The sequence below is a fragment of the Rhinopithecus bieti genome, unplaced genomic scaffold, assembly GCF_001698545.2.
Source record: "Rhinopithecus bieti isolate Rb0 unplaced genomic scaffold, ASM169854v2 scaffold_41905, whole genome shotgun sequence".
NCBI classification, from domain to species: domain Eukaryota; kingdom Metazoa; phylum Chordata; class Mammalia; order Primates; family Cercopithecidae; genus Rhinopithecus; species Rhinopithecus bieti.
In genome coordinates this window covers 1,201,393-1,223,504 of record NW_016817730.1, presented here as the reverse complement: position 1 = coordinate 1,223,504, position 22,112 = coordinate 1,201,393, and the positions used below count along the sequence as shown (strand labels likewise).

General features: G+C 39.9%; 1 protein-coding gene across 2 annotated transcripts in view; it reads left to right on the top strand.

The window, feature by feature from the left end:
* Positions 1–9,774: 9,774 nt before the first annotated feature.
* Positions 9,775–22,112, top strand: part of BARD1 (BRCA1 associated RING domain 1) — an 89,904-nt gene continuing 77,566 nt past the window's right edge. Inside the window, exons 1-2 of one of the 2 annotated variants that reach the window (XM_017856104.1) lie at positions 9,775–10,064; positions 21,650–21,706. In XM_017856104.1, coding sequence (XP_017711593.1) covers positions 9,907–10,064; positions 21,650–21,706 — 215 coding nt within the window. In that variant the 5' untranslated portion in view covers positions 9,775–9,906. The remainder of the gene's footprint in view (positions 10,065–21,649; positions 21,707–22,112) is intronic. The other variant, XM_017856105.1, reaches the window with a different exon arrangement.

Here is a 22,112-nt window from a genome sequence, read left to right as displayed (position 1 = left end):
TTTTAATATTTATTACCTTTGCTTTAAAAAATTATTAATTCTAAGTTCACATAATATAATTTTAAATAATGGCAACATTTAACAAACAGCTGGCAAAACTCCTAAAAATTCCTGAAAATTTAATAAATGGCTCTTGTGAACCTAAACATGCCAGCTAGCACACACCACTGGTGGATGGCAAAGCTATATAAATGTGGGTTGTTATTAATAATGTGACTCAATATTTACTCCCTGGCTCAAGTTGCTCTGAAAGGCAAGCTTTTAAAAAAAATATTTCCGGGCTTCAATTTTACTCTATTTGCTTTGATTGCAATGGGACTTTTCTTTGAATAGCTAAGCACCGTATTTCCAAATCTCTTAGGGTGACATATATGAGCAGATAAAAATCTCAGCCATTATTTATTGACAGCTGTTAGCTTCCCTCTCAGAAAGTGACTTTTCACTGATCCTTCCCCAAATTCTAGGAGTTCCTTATTACATTTAGCTATGTACTAACTATAATCACTACTATATAATAGGTATTAGGTTGAGCCAGATGAAATTGCTGTTGTCTGACCATTTTTGATCTACAAAACCAGTAATTTTATACGCTTCAATCAACACTTTTGCTCTAGTCAAACTGGTAGTGATGTTCCCTATCATTTGTGTGCCTGCATTCCTACGATTTTGCCCATCTAAAATAATTTTCCTCCTCCATTCTACTAGTCAAACCTATGACTTAACTCCCACTTTCACCTCTCCCACACTCAAAGATATCCATGACCTTTCCAATCTTCATTAAGCAATTGTAAGGATTCTCTCCCATGACACCTTTTGTGATACTTTATGTGGTTCACAGAATTGAACACTTAATTATAATGTCTTATTTATATTATGTCTTGCATAGTCTTGTCAATAACTAGGCACTAAATTCTCTGAGAGAGACTATAATAAGCTTTGCAATTAATGTATAATTGTGCTGAAAATGGGTATGAACTCATATTTCAACTGACTGGGATTTAAATAACATCCTTTTCTGAAGTTGAACGTAATTAAAACTAGGTTATGTGCTACTTACGTGCTTGGGTTTTGAGGTCAGGCAAACCTGGATCTATTTCCTTGCTCTGCTATCTGTAAGCTGTATGTTTTTGGAAAAGTCACTAAATAGCTTGAAGTCCCTTTTCCTCTTCTGTCAAACCGGGTAATGGTGTCTATACTACTGGGTGATTGTTAGGATTAGATGATGAATCTGGATTATACAGACTTTTTTTCTAGAAAATATAACCAAAGCAGTATATTTTTCTCAGTGATTTGAGGAAAATCAGGGAAGGAAAGATGATCGTGGTGTTTGGTTTAAGAATAAAGAGAACACAATGTTATAGTTATTTTTATGATTTTTTGGTTTGACTCTGCTTCCAAATTTCCCAAATTAATACCTAAAAATGGTATGTGTGTATTGTGTGTGTATATACCTATACTGTATTAGTCTGTTCTCAAGTTGTTAATAAAGACATACCCAAGACTGGGTAATTTATAAAGGAAAGAGGTCTAATTGACTCACAGTTCCACATGGCTGGGGAGGACTCACAATCATGGTGGAAGGTGAACGAGGAGCAAGGTCACTTCTTACATGGCAGCAGGCAAGAGAGCTTGTGTGGAGGAATGCCTGTTTATAAAACCATCAGATCTCATGAGACTTATTCGCTATCACAAGAACAGTATGGGGGAAACCACCCCCATGATTCAATTATCTCCACCTGTCCCCACCTTTGGCACGTGGGTATTACTACAATTCAAGGTGAGGTTTGGGTGGGGACACAGCCAAACCATATCATATATACACACATATACACACACACATATATATACACACACATAAATACACACACATACACTATATACACACATGCTCTTATTACCTGAAAAAAAATTCTGATCAATTTATTACTCTTGAACCTAGAGTTTTTTGTACAGTGGTAAATGCTAGCATTTATTAGGAACTTAATATGTTCCAAGCACTTTTCTAAGTGTATTAGCTTATTTTATCCATATAATAGCAATAAAGTATTTTCTGTTATCCCTACTTTGCAGATGAAAAAATACGTAGGCTATATTTTGAGATAGTGAGAAAAGTAACTAAAGGCATGAGCAAAATTTAACAGACTATGTCTCATAGAAAGTGACTTTATAATTGTAATTAAATTTTAAGTCAGTGTTCTAAATTCTAAATATATTGCTGAAGAGCTGTTAAGGATTATTACCAATATGAGTAAAATGAGTCCAATACGAACAAGGCATAATTTCTAAAAGAATATATATGGATGAAGAAAAATTAACCTGAAATGCAAGTTGTAATTGATCATTGCTTTTACAGATAATGGTATATAGTCATTCTTTTTTTTAATTCCCATATTTATTGAACACAAATTGTATATGAGGCATATTTAAATATATTGGTTACTTCTTGCTTGTGCTTTGAAAGAAATTTAAATTATTGCATGAATTTTGATTAAACTGATTACAGAATTTTGAAACACAATGGAACCCAAACTAGGGCCAATGCTCATTTCCTAAATGAACATTTTATGTGCAAACAAACAGCTGCTAGAATCCAACAGAATTTAAAACAAGCTGTTTGTAAATTTTACTGACAGCTGTTTTTGGTGATTTTTGTCAACAGAATTTTCCTGCTTTGCATCACAGCATCCTTTTATTATAGTATCCCCTCAAAGTATAACTTGCTTGCTTTAATCACGTTTACGGAGATTTATGACTTGATGCTTATTCAGTGGTAGAGCTTCTCAACACAAAATGTCAGTGAGCCTGTTATAAATTGCTTCTGGCATTCCTACTCTATCTTTTATTTGGCTGGGAGTATTTCCACCTGAAAGTGATAAATTCCTGTTATAACCACTTTATGTGCTTCAGTAATTACACTGTACAGAAAAAGGGGATTTCTACTGAGGTGTCTCCTTAAAAATAGCAAGCAATAAAAGGCAGTGGAATGGGCTGAACTCTGAAGTCTATTGAACAAAAAACAATGACCAGTGAAATATCTGTGTCAGATTGAATTTGATAAATGATCAGGAAGTACAGAAGATACCAAAACCTTTAAAACAACTACTGTGGGGTCATAGTAATGTAAGTATGCCCTTAGACTAGTTACTTTTAAGCCTGTGACAGAAATTTGGCAGGTGTTCCCAAGAATGGAGTTAACATCCTTTCAAAAACAATCTTAAAATATCTAGATGCTTCTAGAGACTTGGGTAATTCTAAACTAAATGCCAAGGTGTACATGACATAGGGACTGAGTTTGTATATACTAGTCAAAGAGACTGTGGCATGCTAAAACGGTTCAGTACAGTACACTGCAGCCAATAAGTTGATCAATACATATACACACAATCGAACTGATTGAAATACACATTAATCATGATGATATTCATGGGTGGTTTGTTTGCTTCATATACATTGTCTCTAGTACATAGAACAAAATTACTGTTTTTAATTGCTTAGGCTTTTTTTTGTTCTTAAATGAGCAACAAAATGATGTAAATAAAAGATCTTTAAGTTAATGAAACAAAATTATAAACATTTTCATTGTCACATCCTAATATTATACCAACGATGGTGTTATGAATCAGGTGGATACTTTATCTGAGATGATACTAAAATAGATTATAATCAGTAAATATGATTTAAGCTTCCTTTCAAGGTTATTGCATTATATTTGCATAGGAATTGCTACTGTAAGTATCTCTGTTCCAATAGCCACAGAATAAGTGGTTCCTGGCTTAGAATATGTATTCTTTCATAGGCTAAATCATAAGTAGGTGTAGTTGGCTTCATGCAACTCAACAACGCCAGTCCTAAAAATGGAAAAATATGTTGTGCCCTTATTGTGTTTTAAGCTTTAACATATGTATTAAAGTTTAGGACAGTCCATTGCAAAGGGATGTCCATTGGTTGTGCTGCACTTCCGGTTTAGGACAGTTTCATAAACTGTAATTCCTTTCTCACCACAACCCTTGGAGTATGAGATTGACATACATTAATCCTAAATTTACAAAAGATGAAACTAAGTTCTAAGATGGGTTACATAATGGACGAAACTGTAGGAAATGGCAAGGCTAGGATTATAATTTAGTTCCGCTTGACTCCAAATCACTGTATACTTAATTATTACGTCACATTGAATTTCAGAAAAAAAAAAAAAAAAAAAACAAAACAGCACAAAGCATATGACTTTACCTTAACAGCATCATATAAAGGCAAGCTCAGGCAAATGTGCAAAGCACATACCACAGTCCTAGATGCTGGGATGGTCTGCTCTAGTCCATCAATTACCACATTCAATCGATCCTTATCAAATGTTTCAAACTGCATTTTTTGGGGGGGAACTACATTTCATAGAGGGGTCCTTGCAAACAAAATTTGCATCTGACAAAAAGAATGCTCTCAGGAAGTCAAAGTGGCCCATTCCAGTGCATAATACCATAATGAAAAGTCAGAGAAGAATTAATATAAGGGTAAGAATTTGTGAGATATCTTTACACTCCTTTGGAGTAGTCTGCATATTATGGATATCCCATTTTGCTTGTATATATGTTTATCCAAGTGAATATGAGGAAGAGTTACTTCTTTGTAAAACACTTCATAACACAACAGAAGAAAAAACAGCATTTTGACTATTTTCAACAAATCGTTATATTAAGCCTGAAGATCAGAAAAGAGATCAAGGGGCCGGGCACAGTGGCTCATGCCTGTAATTCCAGCAGTTTGAGAGGCCGAGGTGGGTGGATCACCTGAGGTCAGGAGTTCAAGACCAGCCTGGCCAACATGGTGAAACCTCATCTCTACTAAAAATATAAAAATTAGCTGGGCATGGTGGTGTGTGCCTGTAATCCCAGCTATCAGGGAGGCTGAGGCAGGAGAATCACTTGAACCCGGGAGGCAGAGGTTGCAGTGAGCCAAGATCATGCCACTGCATTCCAGCTTGGGCAACAGAGCAAGACTCCTTCTAAAAAAAAAAAAAAGAAAGAAAGAAAAGAAAAGAGATCAAGGCTGGAGATGCCTTCATACCATGGTAACACTACAGAGGGTAACTGAAGCAGTTGGGGGCATGAGGGGTAAGTAGACCTGGAGAGAGGAGGATAGGTAAATAAGGCTGAAGCAAGCTTATCTGTATGCCTCAGAATCCACCCAGGACTAGAGTGTTACACTGGGGGAGGGATGGATGATTTTGAGTCTAGGATACTTGGGAATACTGCTTACTAGGAAGAGAACAGACTAGGAGTGAAACGGAGCAACAAGACTAAACTTTTATGTACCCAGGAAGTCCTTGCAGGGAAAACTCTGAAAAAGAAAAGATACCATTTAGTACTTTTTAAAGTGACAAGAGGTCATTGTTCATGTCCTAAACCATGGCTTTACTGAGACCCTGCTGATGACTGGAGTTCCCTGCAGAACTTTTTCTCTGGGACAAGAATTCCAGGATTTTACACATTGTTGGTGTACCCCATGGGAAAAGGAATTTGCCCTTGAAACTCAGGATCCAGGGTTAAGAGGAAGAGTTGGTTCAAAACAAACATCTCATCTCCACTAAAGGCAAAGCACCAGCAAGCTAAGCTGTAGAAGAGCAAGGCTAGAAGGAAGAAAATGGAAGGGGAAGTTGCACATGGGAGAGTAAACCTGCTTATTCTCTTTATGAGTTTCATTATGGCCACTATTAAACAGCTGCCACGAATGTCATGACCCTTGGGGAGAGGGAATAGGACAATGACAGAAGAAAGGAAGAAAGGAAACTGACAGTAGAAAGAACTCATTGTATCTGCATCATAATTAATTTAATAGCATGGTATGAATATGCCAATTATAAATGTCTGGTCCCAAAGCATTTTACCAAAATGTGAAATTTTCGTTTACTCTCATCACAGTTAAATTATGCCCTAAGTGTAGTGGCGCACGCCTGTAGCCCCAGCTACTCGGGAGGGTGAGGCGTTAGAATTGCTTGAACCCCTTGAACCCAGGAGGCAGAGGTTGCACTGAGCTGAGATTGTGCCACTGCACTCCTGCCTGGGGAAAGAAAAAGACTGTCCCCCCAAAAAAAAAAAAAAAAAAACTGTGCCTTTAATAAAAAAAAAGTTGATTATAATGTTCAGTGTTATTCTTTAGTAGATGAAACATTAACAGTACTGATTATAAATAATCATCCTCAATCAGTTACCATTTATTGAGTACTTATGGTGTATCTGACTTTACATTTTATTTAATAGTCCTCTTACATCTTATTTAATAGTACTCCAAATCTACCTAATAAATATTATCCCCATTTTGCAGACAAGGAAACTAATGCTCAGACAGCTTAAGGCTTGGTTTAAATCACTCAATTATTTAGTGAAAGTGGGCTTAGAAGTAGAACAATCTGTCCTCTGAAATCCTCAGTTTACTCCATTAACACCACAGTATCGCTCCAGGTTTTAACATTTTCAGTTCTCTTTCTTGCTTTGTTTCTTTTTCTTTCTTTCTTTCTTTTTCTTTGAGACAGTCTTGCTCTATTGCCCAGACTGGAGTGCAGTGACACCATCTCGCCTCACTGCAACCTTCACCTCCTGGGTTCAAGCTATTTTTCTGCCTCAGTCTCCCAAGTTAACTGGGATTATAGGCACATGCCACCACACCTGGCTAATTTTTATATTTTTAGTAGAGACAGGGTTTCACTATGTTAGCCAGGCTGGCCTTGAACTCCTGACCTCAAGTGATCCACTTGCCTTGGCCTCCCAAAGTGCTGGGATTATAGGTGTGAGCCACCGCACTCGACCCATTTTAAATTTTCTAGAATTGGATTTCTCCCACGCTCAACAAAGAGTAAGCAATGGCTTAACAGGACTAATAGGGACTAACTTCTTAGGTGCCTCTGAGTTTTTTTTTTTTTTTTTTTAAATATTGGTTCGTTTGTGTGCTATCATTGTTTTAGTTAAAAGACTTAATAAAGCCTTATTTAGCTGTGCTTACTCTAACCAAGTGTGTGATTTTGGCCAAGTTATTTAAACTCCTTGAGTTTTCATAATTCAGTGGAGCTACAAGGCACAGTGGCTCACACCTGTAATCCCAGCATTTTGGGAGGCTGAGGCGGAAGAATTGCTTGAGGCCAGGAGTTCTAGAGCAGCCTGGCCAACATAGAGAGACCCTGTCTCTACAAATAATTTTAAAAAATTAGGTAGGCATGGTGGGGTGTGCCTGTACAGTTTCCAGCTACTCGGGAGGCTGAGGTGGGAGGGACACTTGAGCCCGGGAGTTCGAAGCTGCAGTGAGCTGAGATCGTACCACTGTACTCCAGCCTGGGCAATAGAGTGAGACTTTGTCTCAAACCCCCCCCAAAAGACCAAAAACATAATTTACTGGGTCCATTACTAATCAAAAAGATCTGGGTTAATATTCTGCCGCTGTTCTTATCTGTGCCTCCATCCTGGGCAAGTATGCTTTTCTTTTACAAATCTTATTTTTCTCTAAAGATGGGGGTCTTGCTATGTTGCCTAGGCTGGCCTTGAACTCCAGGGCTGAAGTGATTCTCCTGCCTCAGCGTCCCAAGTAGCTAGGACTACAGGCATGTGCTGAGCCCCTTGGGCAAGTAAATTAAGATCTCTGAGCCACACCTGCCTCCTCTTATTAGCAAGCACTTAGTTGTTACAACAAAATACTATAATCTAGATGGCTTAAGCAACAGAAATTTGTGGTATTTCTGGAGGCTAGAAGTCTGAGATTAGGGTGCCAGTATGACTGGGTTTTGGCGAGGGCCCTCTTCTTTTGCATTCTTGCTGTGTCCTCACGTGGGGGAGAGAGAGAACTCTCTCTTCTTACAAGGTCATTAATTCCATCATGGGGCTCTGCCCTCATAACCCCATCTAAATCTAATTACTTCCCAAAGGCCCCCTCCAAATACCATCACGCTGGGATTACAGCTTTTGACATATGAATTTGGGGGTGACACAACAGATACTAATGCCCATTTCATAGGGTCCCGAAAGCACTTAAAGCCGGAGTCTGGCTTGGGTAGAGGTAGTCCAATTATTCAACAAACACTGAGCACCTGCTTGGAGCCAAGCACTGCATGTGCCACATGAAGCTATATTGGGAAATGAGTCACATGCAGCCAGTCTCTGGCCTTTTGGAGGTTTTGAACTAGAAGGGGACACGCACACAATCGTGTGTGTGTATTGTATCTACATACACAGGTGATATGACGCACCTGAGAGAATCTAGTCTAGGAACTAGGGAAAGCTTTAAGGAGTGATATTTGAACTGTATTCTGAAGGATGAGGAATGGGGAGGACGACAATTCCAGGTTCCATAGTGAATCTTTGTGCAAAAAGCCATAGGCAGCAAGGTGCAGGGGCTTTTTTTTTTTTTTTTTTTTTTTTTTTTTTTTTTTTTGATCTTTGATGGTTTAAAGTCTGTTTTATCAGAGACTAGGATTTGCAGGGGCTTTTAATGACCTAAGGGAACGCACTGTGGGGTTGGGACCATGATGGCCAGAGGAGGTTTTGACAAGAGGCTAGTCAAAGAGCAGCGAAAAACTTTAAAGAGTTTTAAGGAAGGGAAGTGCCACCATGAGTTTTGTGTTTGGAAATGTTTTAGGCGGCCACACCGCAGTCTTGGAACTGGCTGGGACCTGGATAGACACTTGGATATCAGCTAGAAAGCTACGACAGGAAACCAGGCGAGGATGAGGCAACTGAGGATGTTGTGGAGCAGAGACGGAGAGAAAATGGGTGCATTCGAGACAAGTTAGGGGGAAAAATGCTAGGACTTGGAAATAAACTCGGGGGGCGGCAGGGAGGCATGACGAGTTGCTCTGTAGGTCTTACTGTAAAACACGGTGATCAGTGAAAGATCCAGAGGAGGAAGGTGAACACACTTTCTAACAAAACAAAACAAAAACACAACTTTTTTTGAAATTTTATACCAGTCATATTTTAAAAGTAAACCAGATCTTTTCAAACATGTCTTTGAGCTGATATTTGTGACTAGTTAGAATTAGACACAAACTTTTCTTATTTTTACTCAGTTACAATATACGCCACAGCTGGGGTGAGAGGAAAGAAAAGGTTGCCTTGTCAGCAACAAAGAGAGTGGTACCTTCAGTATCGTGGGCAAAGCTCTTCCAAGTTCAACAGTAGTCAAAACAGCGCTTTTTATAAATAACACTCAACTAAAAGTTTCTGGGTTGGTCACTGTTCCAACGATTAAGTTCGGATGAGCGTCCCTGGAGTCATAACCCCGGGAAACCGCGACTGACTTTCCACCTGGACTTCATCCCTCCAGGCAGCCCAGAGCGGTTTCAGGCCCCGCCAGCTCTCCCGCCAACATCAGCCTGGCGACTGCGGCCCCGCCCTCAGGCCCCGCCCCTTCGGTCAAGCGGCGTGCGCTGGCGGCCTCGCCCCTGGGTCCCGCGCGCAGGGACTTCGGTTTCGCCCATCTTGTCCCGCCCCCCCAGGCCCCGCCCCCTCCGTCCCGCGGCGTGTTCTCGCCGCTCCGCCCCTAGGACCCACTCGCCGGTACTTTGGCAAGTTTCAGTCGTCCGGCCCCGCCCCCTCGGTCCCACGGCTCTCGCGGCCCCGCCCCTGAGCCCCACGCGCCGGGACTTTGCAAAGTTTCAGCCTCCAGCCCCACCCCTAGGCCCCGCCCACTCGGCCAGCCGCTGGCTCTCGTGGCCCCGCCCCTGTGCCCCGAGCGTCTCTAGTTTGGGAGCATTTCGGCCTCCGTGCCCCGCCCCGCCCCGCGCGCCCCGCCCCTCTGGCGGCCTCTCGGGCCGGACGCGGGAAGATCTCGGCCGAGTTCGAGTTGCTGGCCTGCAACTTCCCTGCGGTTTCCCGAGACTTCCTTGCCTCTCGCTCCCCGAGGAGCCTTTCACCCGAAGGCGGGGCGATGCCGGATAATCGGCAGCGGAGGAACCGGCAGCCGAGGGTCCGCTCCGGGAACGAGCCTCGTTCCGCGCCCGCCATGGAGCCGGATGGTCGCGGGGCCTGGGCCCATAGTCGCGCCGCGCTCGACCGCCTGGAGAAGCTGCTACGCTGCTCACGTTGGTAAAGACGGAGCCTCAAGGGGGTGGTCGCGAGGGCACGGGTCGCCCAGTGTCTAGGGGCGGGGGCATCTTTTCAAATCTCCCGTTTCCTCCTTCCATTCCCGCGCTGCAGTCGGGTTGGCGTGCAGTTAGCACCTGCCCAGGTATATGGTATTAACAACTTATGCCTCTCATTCACTTTCTTTTTGGGCGACTTTCCAGCCTCCCCTTGCCCTAAATGCAGCTGAAACGGTAGTTTTTGAATTTGAGCGGGCTGAAGAACCGTCTGGAGGTGTGGCTAAAAAAATGTTCATCCTGGCCCCGCCTCCAGAGTTTGAAACTGGGGCTGGGGTGGGGCTAAGGCTTCTGCGTTTTTTACCTGGCTCTGGTATTACCCCGCTGCTTTCCGGGAGCTGTGGCGCATTGGGCTGCTGGGCGCCCCGGAGACCCTCTAAATTAGAAGCAGCTGCCACTCTAAGTTAAACTGGCCTTTTTGACATTTTCTCCGTGCTAGCTTTTTCGGATGGGATGGAATGGAGCATCGGATATCTACCATCGGTGTAGATTGAAGATGGCAGGAAATTTCTGATTTCCTTAGTTTGCTGACAAGACTATGTCTGGTGTTCCAGCTCTTAGTGATGCTGTTTGTTGTTTTCCTTCCTGCTGTCACACTATGGGAGTCCTCTCAGGGTTTTCATTCTGTCCAGAGGCATTTTCATGAGAGTTGCTTCTTGCTTTTTTTCGTATAGCACTTTCTAGTATACAAACCAAGAAGGTTTGTAAAACCCAAGAAAGGCTTTGTCTCATTTTCATTTCTTCTGAAAACATTTTATTGAGCCCTTGCTGTGTGTACAGCTAAGTATTTCTGCATGAAGATCATTGGCAGGTTTTTTGTTATTTGTAGCTGTCAAAAGCATATATCCTTTTTGGACTTTTTTCTTCCTTTGACTTCTAACTTGCAGAACTTAAGTCACTTAGTTGCATAAAGTTTTGTGGGTTTTTTTTTTTTTTTTTTTTGAGACAGAGTCTCGCTCTGTCGCCCAGGTTGGAGTGCAGTGGCAGGATCTTGGCTCACTGCAAGCTCCGCCTACCAGATTCATGCCGTCCTCCTGCCTCAGCCTCCCCAGTAGCTGGGACTACAGGCACCCGCCACCGCGCCCGGCTGTTTTTTTGTATTTTTAGTCGAGATGGGGTGTCACCGTGTTAGCCAGGATGGTCTCCATCTCCTGACCTCGTGATCCGCCCGCCTCGGCCTCCCAAGGTGCTGGGATTACAGGCGTGAGCCACCGTGCTTGACCGAAATTTTTCTGTAAAAATGAAAGACTTAACTGTCAGAGTTTTGCGCTTATATTTTCTTTTACGAAAACTTTTAGTATCTGTGACAAAATGACATTACACTTGTTAGAAGAGTGACACTTTTGCTAGAGTGAGTACATGAAGACATTGAGTTGTGTGTTTGTTTTCCTGTAGCACATGGGTCATCTGAGAATAGGAAATTTAAAACTGGCACTGCTAGTTGCAATAACGGAAGCATCGTAGATCACACCTTAATAGTCCAAAGAAAGTTAGACATTCCATTGGCACATATCTATGTGGAAGCATAGGGCTTCACTTAGACTTTAAAGTCAGAATGCCTGAGTTCAGGTTCTAGCTTTGACACTATTGAATAGGCCAAGTTATTCATCTCTCTGAGCCTCATTTTCTTTTCTGCGTGTGAGTAATACTAATGATTAGCTTCTTTTCTTGTGAGGGTTCATTAATAATCGTAAATTTATTGAGCACCCATAAAGTGCCAGACCCTATTGTGGGTATTGGGGATTTGATAGTGAACAAAACAAACAATAAATTCCAGCCCATATAAGGGAGCTTATATGGAAGAAACTAAATGACATTTTACATGTGTGTGAAGTGTTGAGTTTGGTGGTTGTCATAGAACAAATGATAAATAATGGATGTCTTCATCTAAAAGAATGTGATGTTTGCTAGCTACATTATTTGGGAGAGAAAAAATAGATAATATATATGAATATATGTTGTCCTGAAAAATAACAAAACCAGTTTCACTTTTTAATCCCCTACCAAATATTTTTCCAGTTTCTAACTGAAGTGAGTGAACAGTAAGAGTCAAAGGAGTGTAAGTAGACATCAGTAACTAGGCCCAGACTTATAGCATGGCTCACCCATTTGTCTGGAGAATGCTATTGAATGCCATTGATTTTTTTTTTTTTAATTTATATCCAAACCTCTATGGATGAATTAAATCTTAACTCTTCGAATGCATGTTTCATAGGGATCTGCAAATTTTTTCAGTAAAGGGTCAGATAATTAATATTTTAGGCCTTGCTGCCCACAAATAGTTTTGTTCTTATTTATTTTACTTCCCTTTAAAATGTAAAAACCATTCTTTCCTTAAGGGGTGTACAAAAACAGGCTGTTGGCTTGGTTTGGCCCACAGGTAATAGTTGCTAAACTGTCAATAAAGTCTTAATAAACTTAATGTCTTAAGTTTAAAAATCCTTTTTGGTGTACAATTTTATATCACATGAGCTGCCTTTTTTTTTTTAGACAAAGTTTCACTCTGTCACCCAGGCCAGAGTGCAGTGGCATTATTTCAGCTCACTGCAACCTCCGTCCCCTGGGTTCAAGCAATTCTCTTGCCTCAGCCTCCTGAGTAGTTGGGACTACAGGTGCATGCCACCATGCCCAGCTAATTTTTGTGTTTTTACTGGAGACAGGATTTCACCACATTGGCCAGGCTGGTCTCAAACCCCTGACCTCAAGTGATCTGCCTACTTCCGCCTCCCATAAGTGTTGGGATTATAGGCTTGAGCCACCATGCCTGGCCTTTACATGGGGTTTAATATTTAGAAATGATTTTGCTTTCCTCTCTAGATGTCTCTGCAACTTTGGCACTATCTATAGTGAAAAAAAATGGCCAGCTGCACCTTACTCAAGGAGGAAAAACATTCTTCCTACCTCTGCCTTTGCCCTGGTAGCCACCTGACAGTGCCGGCAAGGAGCAACTGAGAATGGTCTGCTTCTTACATTTGCTACCCTCCATTCAAAGCAGTGTCATATTATTTGAAATTGTGTCAGTATGTCCTTTTTCAGAGTTTCAGAGTTCTACCCAGTGGGCTAGTGATTACCCTGATTACCCTCACATTCAGCTTGCAGCTGTCATCTGTCTTGTATTGCACATGAATCTGTTTTGCAGCCGGCATTACTTGCTGGTGAGGGTGGATTTGTACATAACCGGGCATCCTTTCTTGACCTTTAACATGAATATGGCTTCAAGGTGAAGCTGATGAAAGTGTTCAAGAGGCCAGATGTGACATTTGTATTAGGACCAAGCCTCACAACCAGATAGAAGCTGTTTAAGGATTTGGAAAAATGAGACAGGAAGACCATATTATTTGAGAGGCTGGCAGAAAGCACAATAATAATGTGTTCCTAAAGGAAGCAGGAAATGATAATAGGAGCTACAGTGTAGAAGCCCCAGGTGTCATATAACACTGTCTTGTGAATTAATAGGTACCTCTTGGCATATTTTTGAGGGTGAGAGTGGGATTAGACGTCTATGACAATCGTAACTTGGGCCATTTTAATCAACTTTTAATGAAAAGTTAGAATCTTTTAACCTTTGTGATAAATGTATATATATATACTGAATTCGTGTTTAAGAGGTGATCAAGCTTAATTTTGTATTCTCTCATACTTTAAGGCAGCATGATATAGATGTTAAGAGCGTGGATCTGGAGTCATATTCCCTGGGTTCAAATCCTGGCTCCGTTATTCAGGTTATTTTATCTTTTTATACTTCCTTTTCTTCATCTGCAAAAAATGAGTTGATATTCATAAGATGCCTTGAGCAGTGTCTGTTATTACTAAATGCTGTATGAATATTTGTAAAATAAAGGATAGGTTTTCTGACTCCAGGTTCAGCTTTTGCCTTTCATCATGAGTTTCGAATGTTCAGAGGCATTCTCACAGCACAGTGATCCCCAAATGGAATGATTTCTCCGTGGCACTGGTTATTCATTAGAATAACAGGAAATCTCTGAGACACTGCATAAGGGGTGGTAAGGTGATGCATTTTCTACCTGAGTGTATGCTTAATTATAAAATATATACAAGTTTAGGGAAAATTGTGCAGATCGACATGGTGCTGAGAAGAGTACTTGGGTGGGACCAGTGGAAGGAAGCTTCATGGGCTTTTAAATTGAGATATGAATAGATTTTCTTTTTTCTGAGACAGAGTTTCCCTCTGTCACCCAGGCTGGAGTGCAGTGGCGTGATCTCGACTCACTGCAACCTCCACCTCCTGGGGTCAAGTGATTCTCCTGCCTCAGCCTCCTGAGAAGCTGGAATTACAGGTGAGCGCCACCACACCTGGCTAATTTTTGTATTTTTAGTAGGCACGGGGTTTTACCATGTTGGTCAGGCTGGTCTCGAACTCCTGACCTTGTGATCCGCCCTCCCTGGCCTCCCACAGTGCTAGGATTACAGGCATGAGCCACCACGCCCAGCTGAGATATGAATAGATTTTTAAAATGGAGCCAGGTTGCGGGGAGCAGGGATGGTGGATGTTATTAGCAAATAACTAGCTATAAAGAATTGTAGGATAAAGGGGGACTGGGTCAGGTGAGCAGAGAGTTAAGACAGGGTCAAATCAGTGATTAATAGCCTAACAACAAAATACTCAGTTGGTTTACATGGTTAACTTCCTAAAGAGAGCAATTTGTGTAGCTTTCCTGGACTCTGGTTCCTCATCTATAAAATGAGGAAAATGAACTCGTTGATTTGAAAGTTCTCTTCAGTTTGCAGATTTCATAGTTATTTGTGTCCACTGGATGAAGTATACATACATACAGAAAAGGCACAAGTCATTGGTGTTCAGCTCGTATCATATCTTCCAAATTAGAATTTATTTGTGAGATTTATTTATGGAATATTTTGAATGATGTCTGTCTCCTTCAATTATATATTTAGGAAAGCTAGGTTCACGTTTGTAGCCACAATGCCAGACACATGGTTTCTTAGTGTATGTTAATTAATGTATGAAAGAACTTAGGTTAAGGTAGGATCACATTTGAAGGGCCTTTGCAAGTGGTTTCCAGAAGGACCTAGTTAATTTACATGAATTGCTAAGAATCCCCTATAGGTTCCATGTCATTATCCATATACTTTACTTGTTAAACACTTCATTCTTCTAAAGATAAACACAAGAAACGTTGTTTAATTGGCTTGGTGAGCCTGTACATTCAGATGTTCAACATGGTGGTCCACACGTGAAAATTACCTTGAGGATTCTTTCAAATGTAAGAGCATTGTGGGAGCTGTCTTGCCTAATATTAAATAGCAGTTGATATCTCATGGAAACATAGGGGAGCCATTCTATGAAGAAATAGATCTGCCTCAGTATTATAATCTCAGATTAATTTACTTTTCTTTTTTTCTTTTCAAAGAAAATTTTATATCAGTAAGAACTTCTTTAAAAAAAAATGTTCTCACGATTTAATTCTTCCCTAAGTTATCCTCTGACAGCACTGATCTTTCTAAATCAACTACATGTAAAGTTACAGAAGTGTGACTATAGATGGGGAAAAAAGTAGAGTAGCTGAATTTTCAAGGTACAGAAATCCTGTTACCATGCAAATGTCTTTTCTTATTTGTGTGGACTTTTTCTATCTAATATATATGTATATCAAACAGAAAATAGGGAAAGGATAAAATGGAATTGTTAATACAAATGCCATTTTTGTATATAGGCTTCCATTTGGTTCATTCTCTAAGAACTTATTGAAATCCTGCAGTTAATCTAGCACCATGCTAGTTAGGTAATGGTGGGTTGGGGAGCTCAGAAAAAATGAAAGTAAGATCTCTTGTCTGTAGGGCTGGAGTCTATTTCAAGAAAAGAAAAATAGAAAATCAGTAAGTTAAAATATAGCTGCTCCTGAACTTGAGATGGGGTTATGTCTGGATCAACCCATTGTAAGTTAAAAATATTGTATGTCAAAGATATATTTAATATACCTAACCTGCCAAACATCATAGCATAGCCCAGTCTGCCTTAAACGTGCCTAGAACACTAACATTAGCCCAGCTGGATTAAATCATCTAACACAAAGCCTATTTTATAATAGAGTGTTTAATAGCTCATGTAATTTGTTGAATACCATACTGAAAGTGAAAAACAGAACGACTTCCTGCTGTGGCCCAGCATTGTACTGCATATTGCTAGTCTGGGAAAAGATAAAAATTCAAAGTGTGGTTTCTATTGTTTGTGTATTACGTTTGCAGGATAATAAAGCTGAAAAATTGTGAGTCGAACCATTGTAAGTCAGGGATCATCTGTACAAAATATTTTGTTTTCAAGCCTGGGCAACATGATGAAACCCCACCTCTACAAAAAATTAGTCAGTTGTGGTGGTCTGCACCTGTAGTCTCAGCTACTTGGGAGGCTGAGATGGGAGGATTTCTTCAGCTCAGGAGTTGAAAGCTTAGTGAGCTGTGATCGTGCCACTGTACTCCAGCTTGGGCGACAGAGCAAGATCTTGTCTCAAAAAAACAAAACAACCCCACCCCGCCAAATATTTGGTTTTCAACATTGAATCCCAGAGCCCCAACTAGATGCTGTCTCTCTTCTTTGTAACTTTAGAGCATTTTGTACATCTTTTAAGTCATATTAATTTGGTTTATATGATTAATTGGCCAGATTATAAGTCCTTTACAAAAGAGAGGAACATAGTCAACTTTGTTCTTCAAATGTTACATGGCATGAATTTTGCAGAAGTGATGGCTAGAGACTAAAATCCAAGAATTCCTGTGCTAACTGGTTTAGTGTCACGTTTATTATATCATCCTGAACCGTGTTTGGGTAATGTCTTGGCTTGAGTAGTTGCTGGGGAGAAGGGACTATATTCAAGGCTGGGGAGCATGACCTGAGTGAAATCATGGGGTTGGAGTGGGACACAGGCTAATTAGAGTTGTAAGAGACACTGGCCTGACCACAGCAGAGTTTTTGTTGAGGAGCAATGACAGAAAAGGTTGCATGGCTTAGGTGTTACAGTTTGTGAAGAACTTTTTAATAGTGAATTTTTTAAAATGGTAAACAGTGTGTGAAAAGAATTAAAATAACACAGTATATGGCCATTCAGTATTTGTTAAATGAACAACAGATAAGTGTGAATCTTCTTCAGTAACTCATAATTATCAATTTCTTGTGTATCCTCCAGTAAGTTCTGTGTTCATATAAGCGTTGTACTGCCTCAGATAAGCGGGCACTAAACACCATGTAGTTGTTGCATGAGTCATTTAACCATTTCCTTATTGGAAAAATTTAGGTTGTTTGTGGTCCTTTGCTGTAACAAGCAGTCCTAGAGTGATATTGATATAATGTGCCTTTACATTTAAAATGTTTTTAAATAAAGTTATACATGTATATAGTTGACAGTCAATAGGACAGACTATTAATGAAAACATTCTTTGATTCATCCTTCATCACCTCTGAGTTCTATGCATCAGAAACATCTTTTGTCTTTTTTTAGTTTTACAAACATGTACCTCTACATTTCCAAATATGTTTATATTGCTATTTCTTGTTTTTTTTTTTCATTTTAGACGTTATTAACTTCCTAACTACTCTCAAAGATGAATTTTCTTACTCCTGTTAATTTTGACAGTGAAAGTTGAGTGGATATAGAATTCAAAGTAAAAATAATTTTCAGTAATTATTTTGAAGGTGTCATTCCACAGTTCTGTAGCATCTCTTATTACCCTTGAGAAGTTTTATGCTATCCTATTTCCTTTTAAAAATATATATATGACATTTAATTTTATTATTTCTTAATCTCTGGAAGCTTTTAGAATCTTGTCTAGATATCTTTGGTGTTTGAAAGTTTCATTTTTGCAAGGATCTAGTGTTGCTGAGGAATAAATTCCTGGCAGTGGAATAGCTGAGTTAAAGTTGGATTCATTTATATTCTTGATAGGTATCTCCTAGTTGTAATAATTGTTTTTAAAAAAGTTTTTTTCTAAAGATACGTGATCTTGCTGTGTTGTCCAGGCTGGAGCCCAGTGGCTATTCACAGGCACGATCATGACACGGTATATCTTGAACTCCTGGGCTCAAGCAATCTTCCTGCCTCAGCCTCCTGAGTAGCTGGGATTGCAGGCCTGCACTCAGCTGAAAATGTTTTTATTCCAGTATATCTTAGCTGAGCGCTAGCCATCCTCACAAAGTCTGACTTTGGCACAGATGAGTTCACCTTTTGAGCTTTTCCATTGAAATTCTTTTGAATTTGGCACTCCCTTCTCTCTCAGCTTGGCTCACACACTTTCTTCCTTGTTCCCTTCCCCGATACACACAAGTGCACATACTTCTCATTCACATTTCCATTATCTTTCCTTATCTGTTAACAGCAACACAGATATATATTCTAGCTCACTGGTTAGAATAATTAGTACTACTGATCAGTTATTCCCACATATTACATCATTACTAATAGATGATAACATCTTATTGCTAGAGTGAAGGTTACGAACTATAGCTAAAGAGTTCAGTCATCTTAGGAAGGAAATTTAAAGTTGAAAACCAGAATCAAGGCATTGAGTCAAGTATTGCCAGAGAAAGCCAGAAGGCTATGGACTGCATCCTGGGGGTATGCCTACATGGATAGGTAGGAGAAGCAGCTAAGGAAATGCTGAAATAGGCAGATAAATGTGTATTAAAATATTAAAATTCGGTGGAAGGAAAGGTTTCGGGAAAGAAGATGAGATCAGTGTTATTTCCCAGAGTGGTCAGAGACAAAGGGACCAAAAATGCTTTGGAGAACAGTTTCAGCAGAGTGGAGGGAGTTAAAGCTAGGCAGGTGAGGAGATGGGAGTAGCTGGGATAGAGCACTCATTTGAGAACTTTTATCTGTTCAAGAAAGGGAAGAGATGGAGCAGCAGGTGGAATGGGAGGTATGATCAAAACAGTGTTTTTTTTCTGCATTGAAGGAGAGATTACCTGTTCATGTGTAAATGCAAATGAGAGAAGAAAGGCAACTATTATGAATATATAGTGCTTTGGGAGGCAGGAAAGATATGGGAACTAGAGATAGAGCAGCACATTTTGGGAAGAGTGACTAAAGGAGATTGAATTTTCCTCTGAGACTCTCGGAAGGTGTATGATTACTGGTGAAAAGATAAAAATGTATTTAGGTGGTAAAAAACCTACACCATTAAGTTGCAGTAAAGTTAATGAGATGAGGAAGCATAGAGATTGTTTTGAATAGCCATCTATTCATTTGTTTGTATACTTATGGAATATCTAATACATGACTTTAGTAGAGATAGAAAAATGAAGAGGCTGCCAAAATGTTATGTTATGTTACGTTATGTTATGTTACGTTACGTTACGTTACGTTACGTTACGTTACGTTACGTTATGTTATGTTATTGTTTTGAGACAGAGTCTGGCTCTGTCACCCAGGCTGGAGTGCAGGGGTGTAATCTCGGCTCACCTCAACCTGTGCCTACTGGGTTCAAGTGATTCTTGTGCCTCAGCCTCCCAAGTTGCTAGGATTACAGGTGTGCACTACCATGCCTGGCTAATTTTTATATTTTTAAAATTTTATTTATTTATTTTTGAGACAGGGTCTCGCTCTGTCACTCAGGCTGGAGTGCAGTGGCTCAGTCTTGGCTCAGTGTATCCTCCGACTTCCAGGTTCAAGTGATTCTTGTGCCTCAGCCTCCAAAGTTGCAGGGATTACAAGCATGCGCCACCACATCTGGCTAATTTTTGTATTTATAGTAGAGACAGGGTTTCACCACATTGCCCAGGCCGGTCGAGCTCCTGGCCTCAAGTGGTCCTCTTGCCTCGGCCTCCCAAAGTGTTGGGATTACAGGCACGAGCCACAGTACCCAGTTGCTACCAAATGAATTCATACAGAGAAGTTTATACATCTTTCTTTCTCTCTTTCTCTTTCTTTCCTTCCTTCCTTCTTTCTTTTTTCTTTTCTTTTCTTTTCTTTATAGTGGTTATTCACAGCCTGAGTAGGCAAGGAAGAATACGTAGGCTCTGGGGCCTATCTAGCATTATAGGTTGGCATCCATGGGTGTCTAAGAGGTCAGCACAGTTAGGTAGTGGTGAAGGCGGCTTGGAAATAGTTAACTCTGGCCTGGGCTGTATAGGGAATCCAAGGTGCTCGGAAACTGAATGGAATTCTTTCAAGGTAGAGAGCAACCTGAAGGTGGAGGTTTGGCCAGGGTGATGTAATAAAAGAGAGGAAGGATATTGTGATAGGAGGAGCTTGCCATGAAATAGAATTCAGTACACTTGATGGAGAAAAGGAGGTTAGGTTTGGTAGGTCAAATAACAAAAATTATAGGCGCAGTATGAGTGTTAAAAGAGATCATGTTAATTGGCAGAGTCACAAGTCGTATTTTTATCAGTACCTTGTACATACTGTGATACAAAATCAGGCATGGTGAGTTTTAAAAGTAATAGGTTTTGTAATGTCAGTGAGCACCATTTTCAGTATCTTCAGAATAATATTGTGGGTGTGTACTCTGTTTTTAGCAATCTTTCTGAAAAGCTCAATTTCACTTGAATGTTCATATCTATTAAGATGTGCAGTGTGATACTTTCAGTCTTTCAAGAAATGTGGAGAATTATTTTTATTAATATGTGCTATGTGTACAGAGGTAATTTGATAATAATGGTGTAAATACCTAAAGATTTTAGAGTTAGTATAATAAACCAAGCACAAAAAGTGCTCATCATTTAAAAGGCTTTACTTCTCTGGGTACGTTACATCCACTGAGTATAATGTCTTGGTGTGTAATTATTAGTATCCTTACCTTCTTAGGATTAACAAATGTAGCAGGTATTTTGATGGACAGTAGTAGGAATATTTTGTTTCTGTGTCTCTTTGCTCACTGCAGGGAACTTCATTCTGTCTGCACACAGACTGCCAATCTGATGATTTCTGTTTACATTTGCTTAAAGAACAATTAACTTGCTTTGAACTGAAAGAATGGCTGCATTTTCCACAATATAGCTGAAAAATGGGTGGCTACTTGACAATAGTAAGAAGCACATGTTTTTTTTAATGGAAAACCGTGGTTTCTTACGGTCAAAATGACTAGATATCCTGGTTTGTCTGGGCAGTCCTGGTTTATTCTTATTGTCCCAGTATCCTATTCAATTATCACTTGTCTTCACTCTCAGTTTTCTCATTTGGACAATACATTATATGGTCATTCTATGTGTGGGTGACATTTTGAGGTATATGATCTACACTTTGAATCATCAGGGGAAGATACACCTTAGTAGTTGAAGGAAGCAGCCAGTAGTTGGTTTTGCCTCAAGAGGTTTAGAGACACTTGAACAAAATTGTTCCTTTCTCCAACCTTCTTTGGTAGTTACTATTTAAAATCAGCAGGTATGTTATGGTATAATATTTAACCAAGGAGTAACAGCCTTTCAAATATTCATCCTTAATACCTTCTGCTTTGAGAAAGTGAGAAATATGGTAGTGTTGGGCCTTGGATGAAGTATTGGGTGTGAAATGTTTATTTAACAGTGACTCAAGTCTTGATTGTTTTAATTTCTTCAAACAGCGCTAACATTCTGAGAGAGCCTGTGTGCTTAGGAGGATGTGAGCACATCTTCTGTAGGTAAGTAATTATGGCTTGATATATATAGTACAACTGTATTTTTTACTAGATAACAATCATGTAATTTTGTTGATAATAATGTTACTTGATATTTGTGTAACTTTCAAAGTCTGCAGAGTAACCTACTGTATGTTATCTTAGTTTGATCTTTAAAACTGTGTCTTAATTTACAAATAAGAAAACCAAAGCTCGAAGAGGATGACTTATCCAAACTTACGAAGCTTAGTAGATAGCTTTGCCAAATTTGAGGAAAGAAAATAATACTGTTTATATCAAATAGGTGTTTTAAAATTTTCTAGTCAAGTTTTGAATCTAGACTCAAAATTATGGAAGTATAGTTCTTGTGGTTATTATATTAGTTTCCTAAGTCTGCCATAGCAACTGAACCAAAAACTGGGTGGCTTAG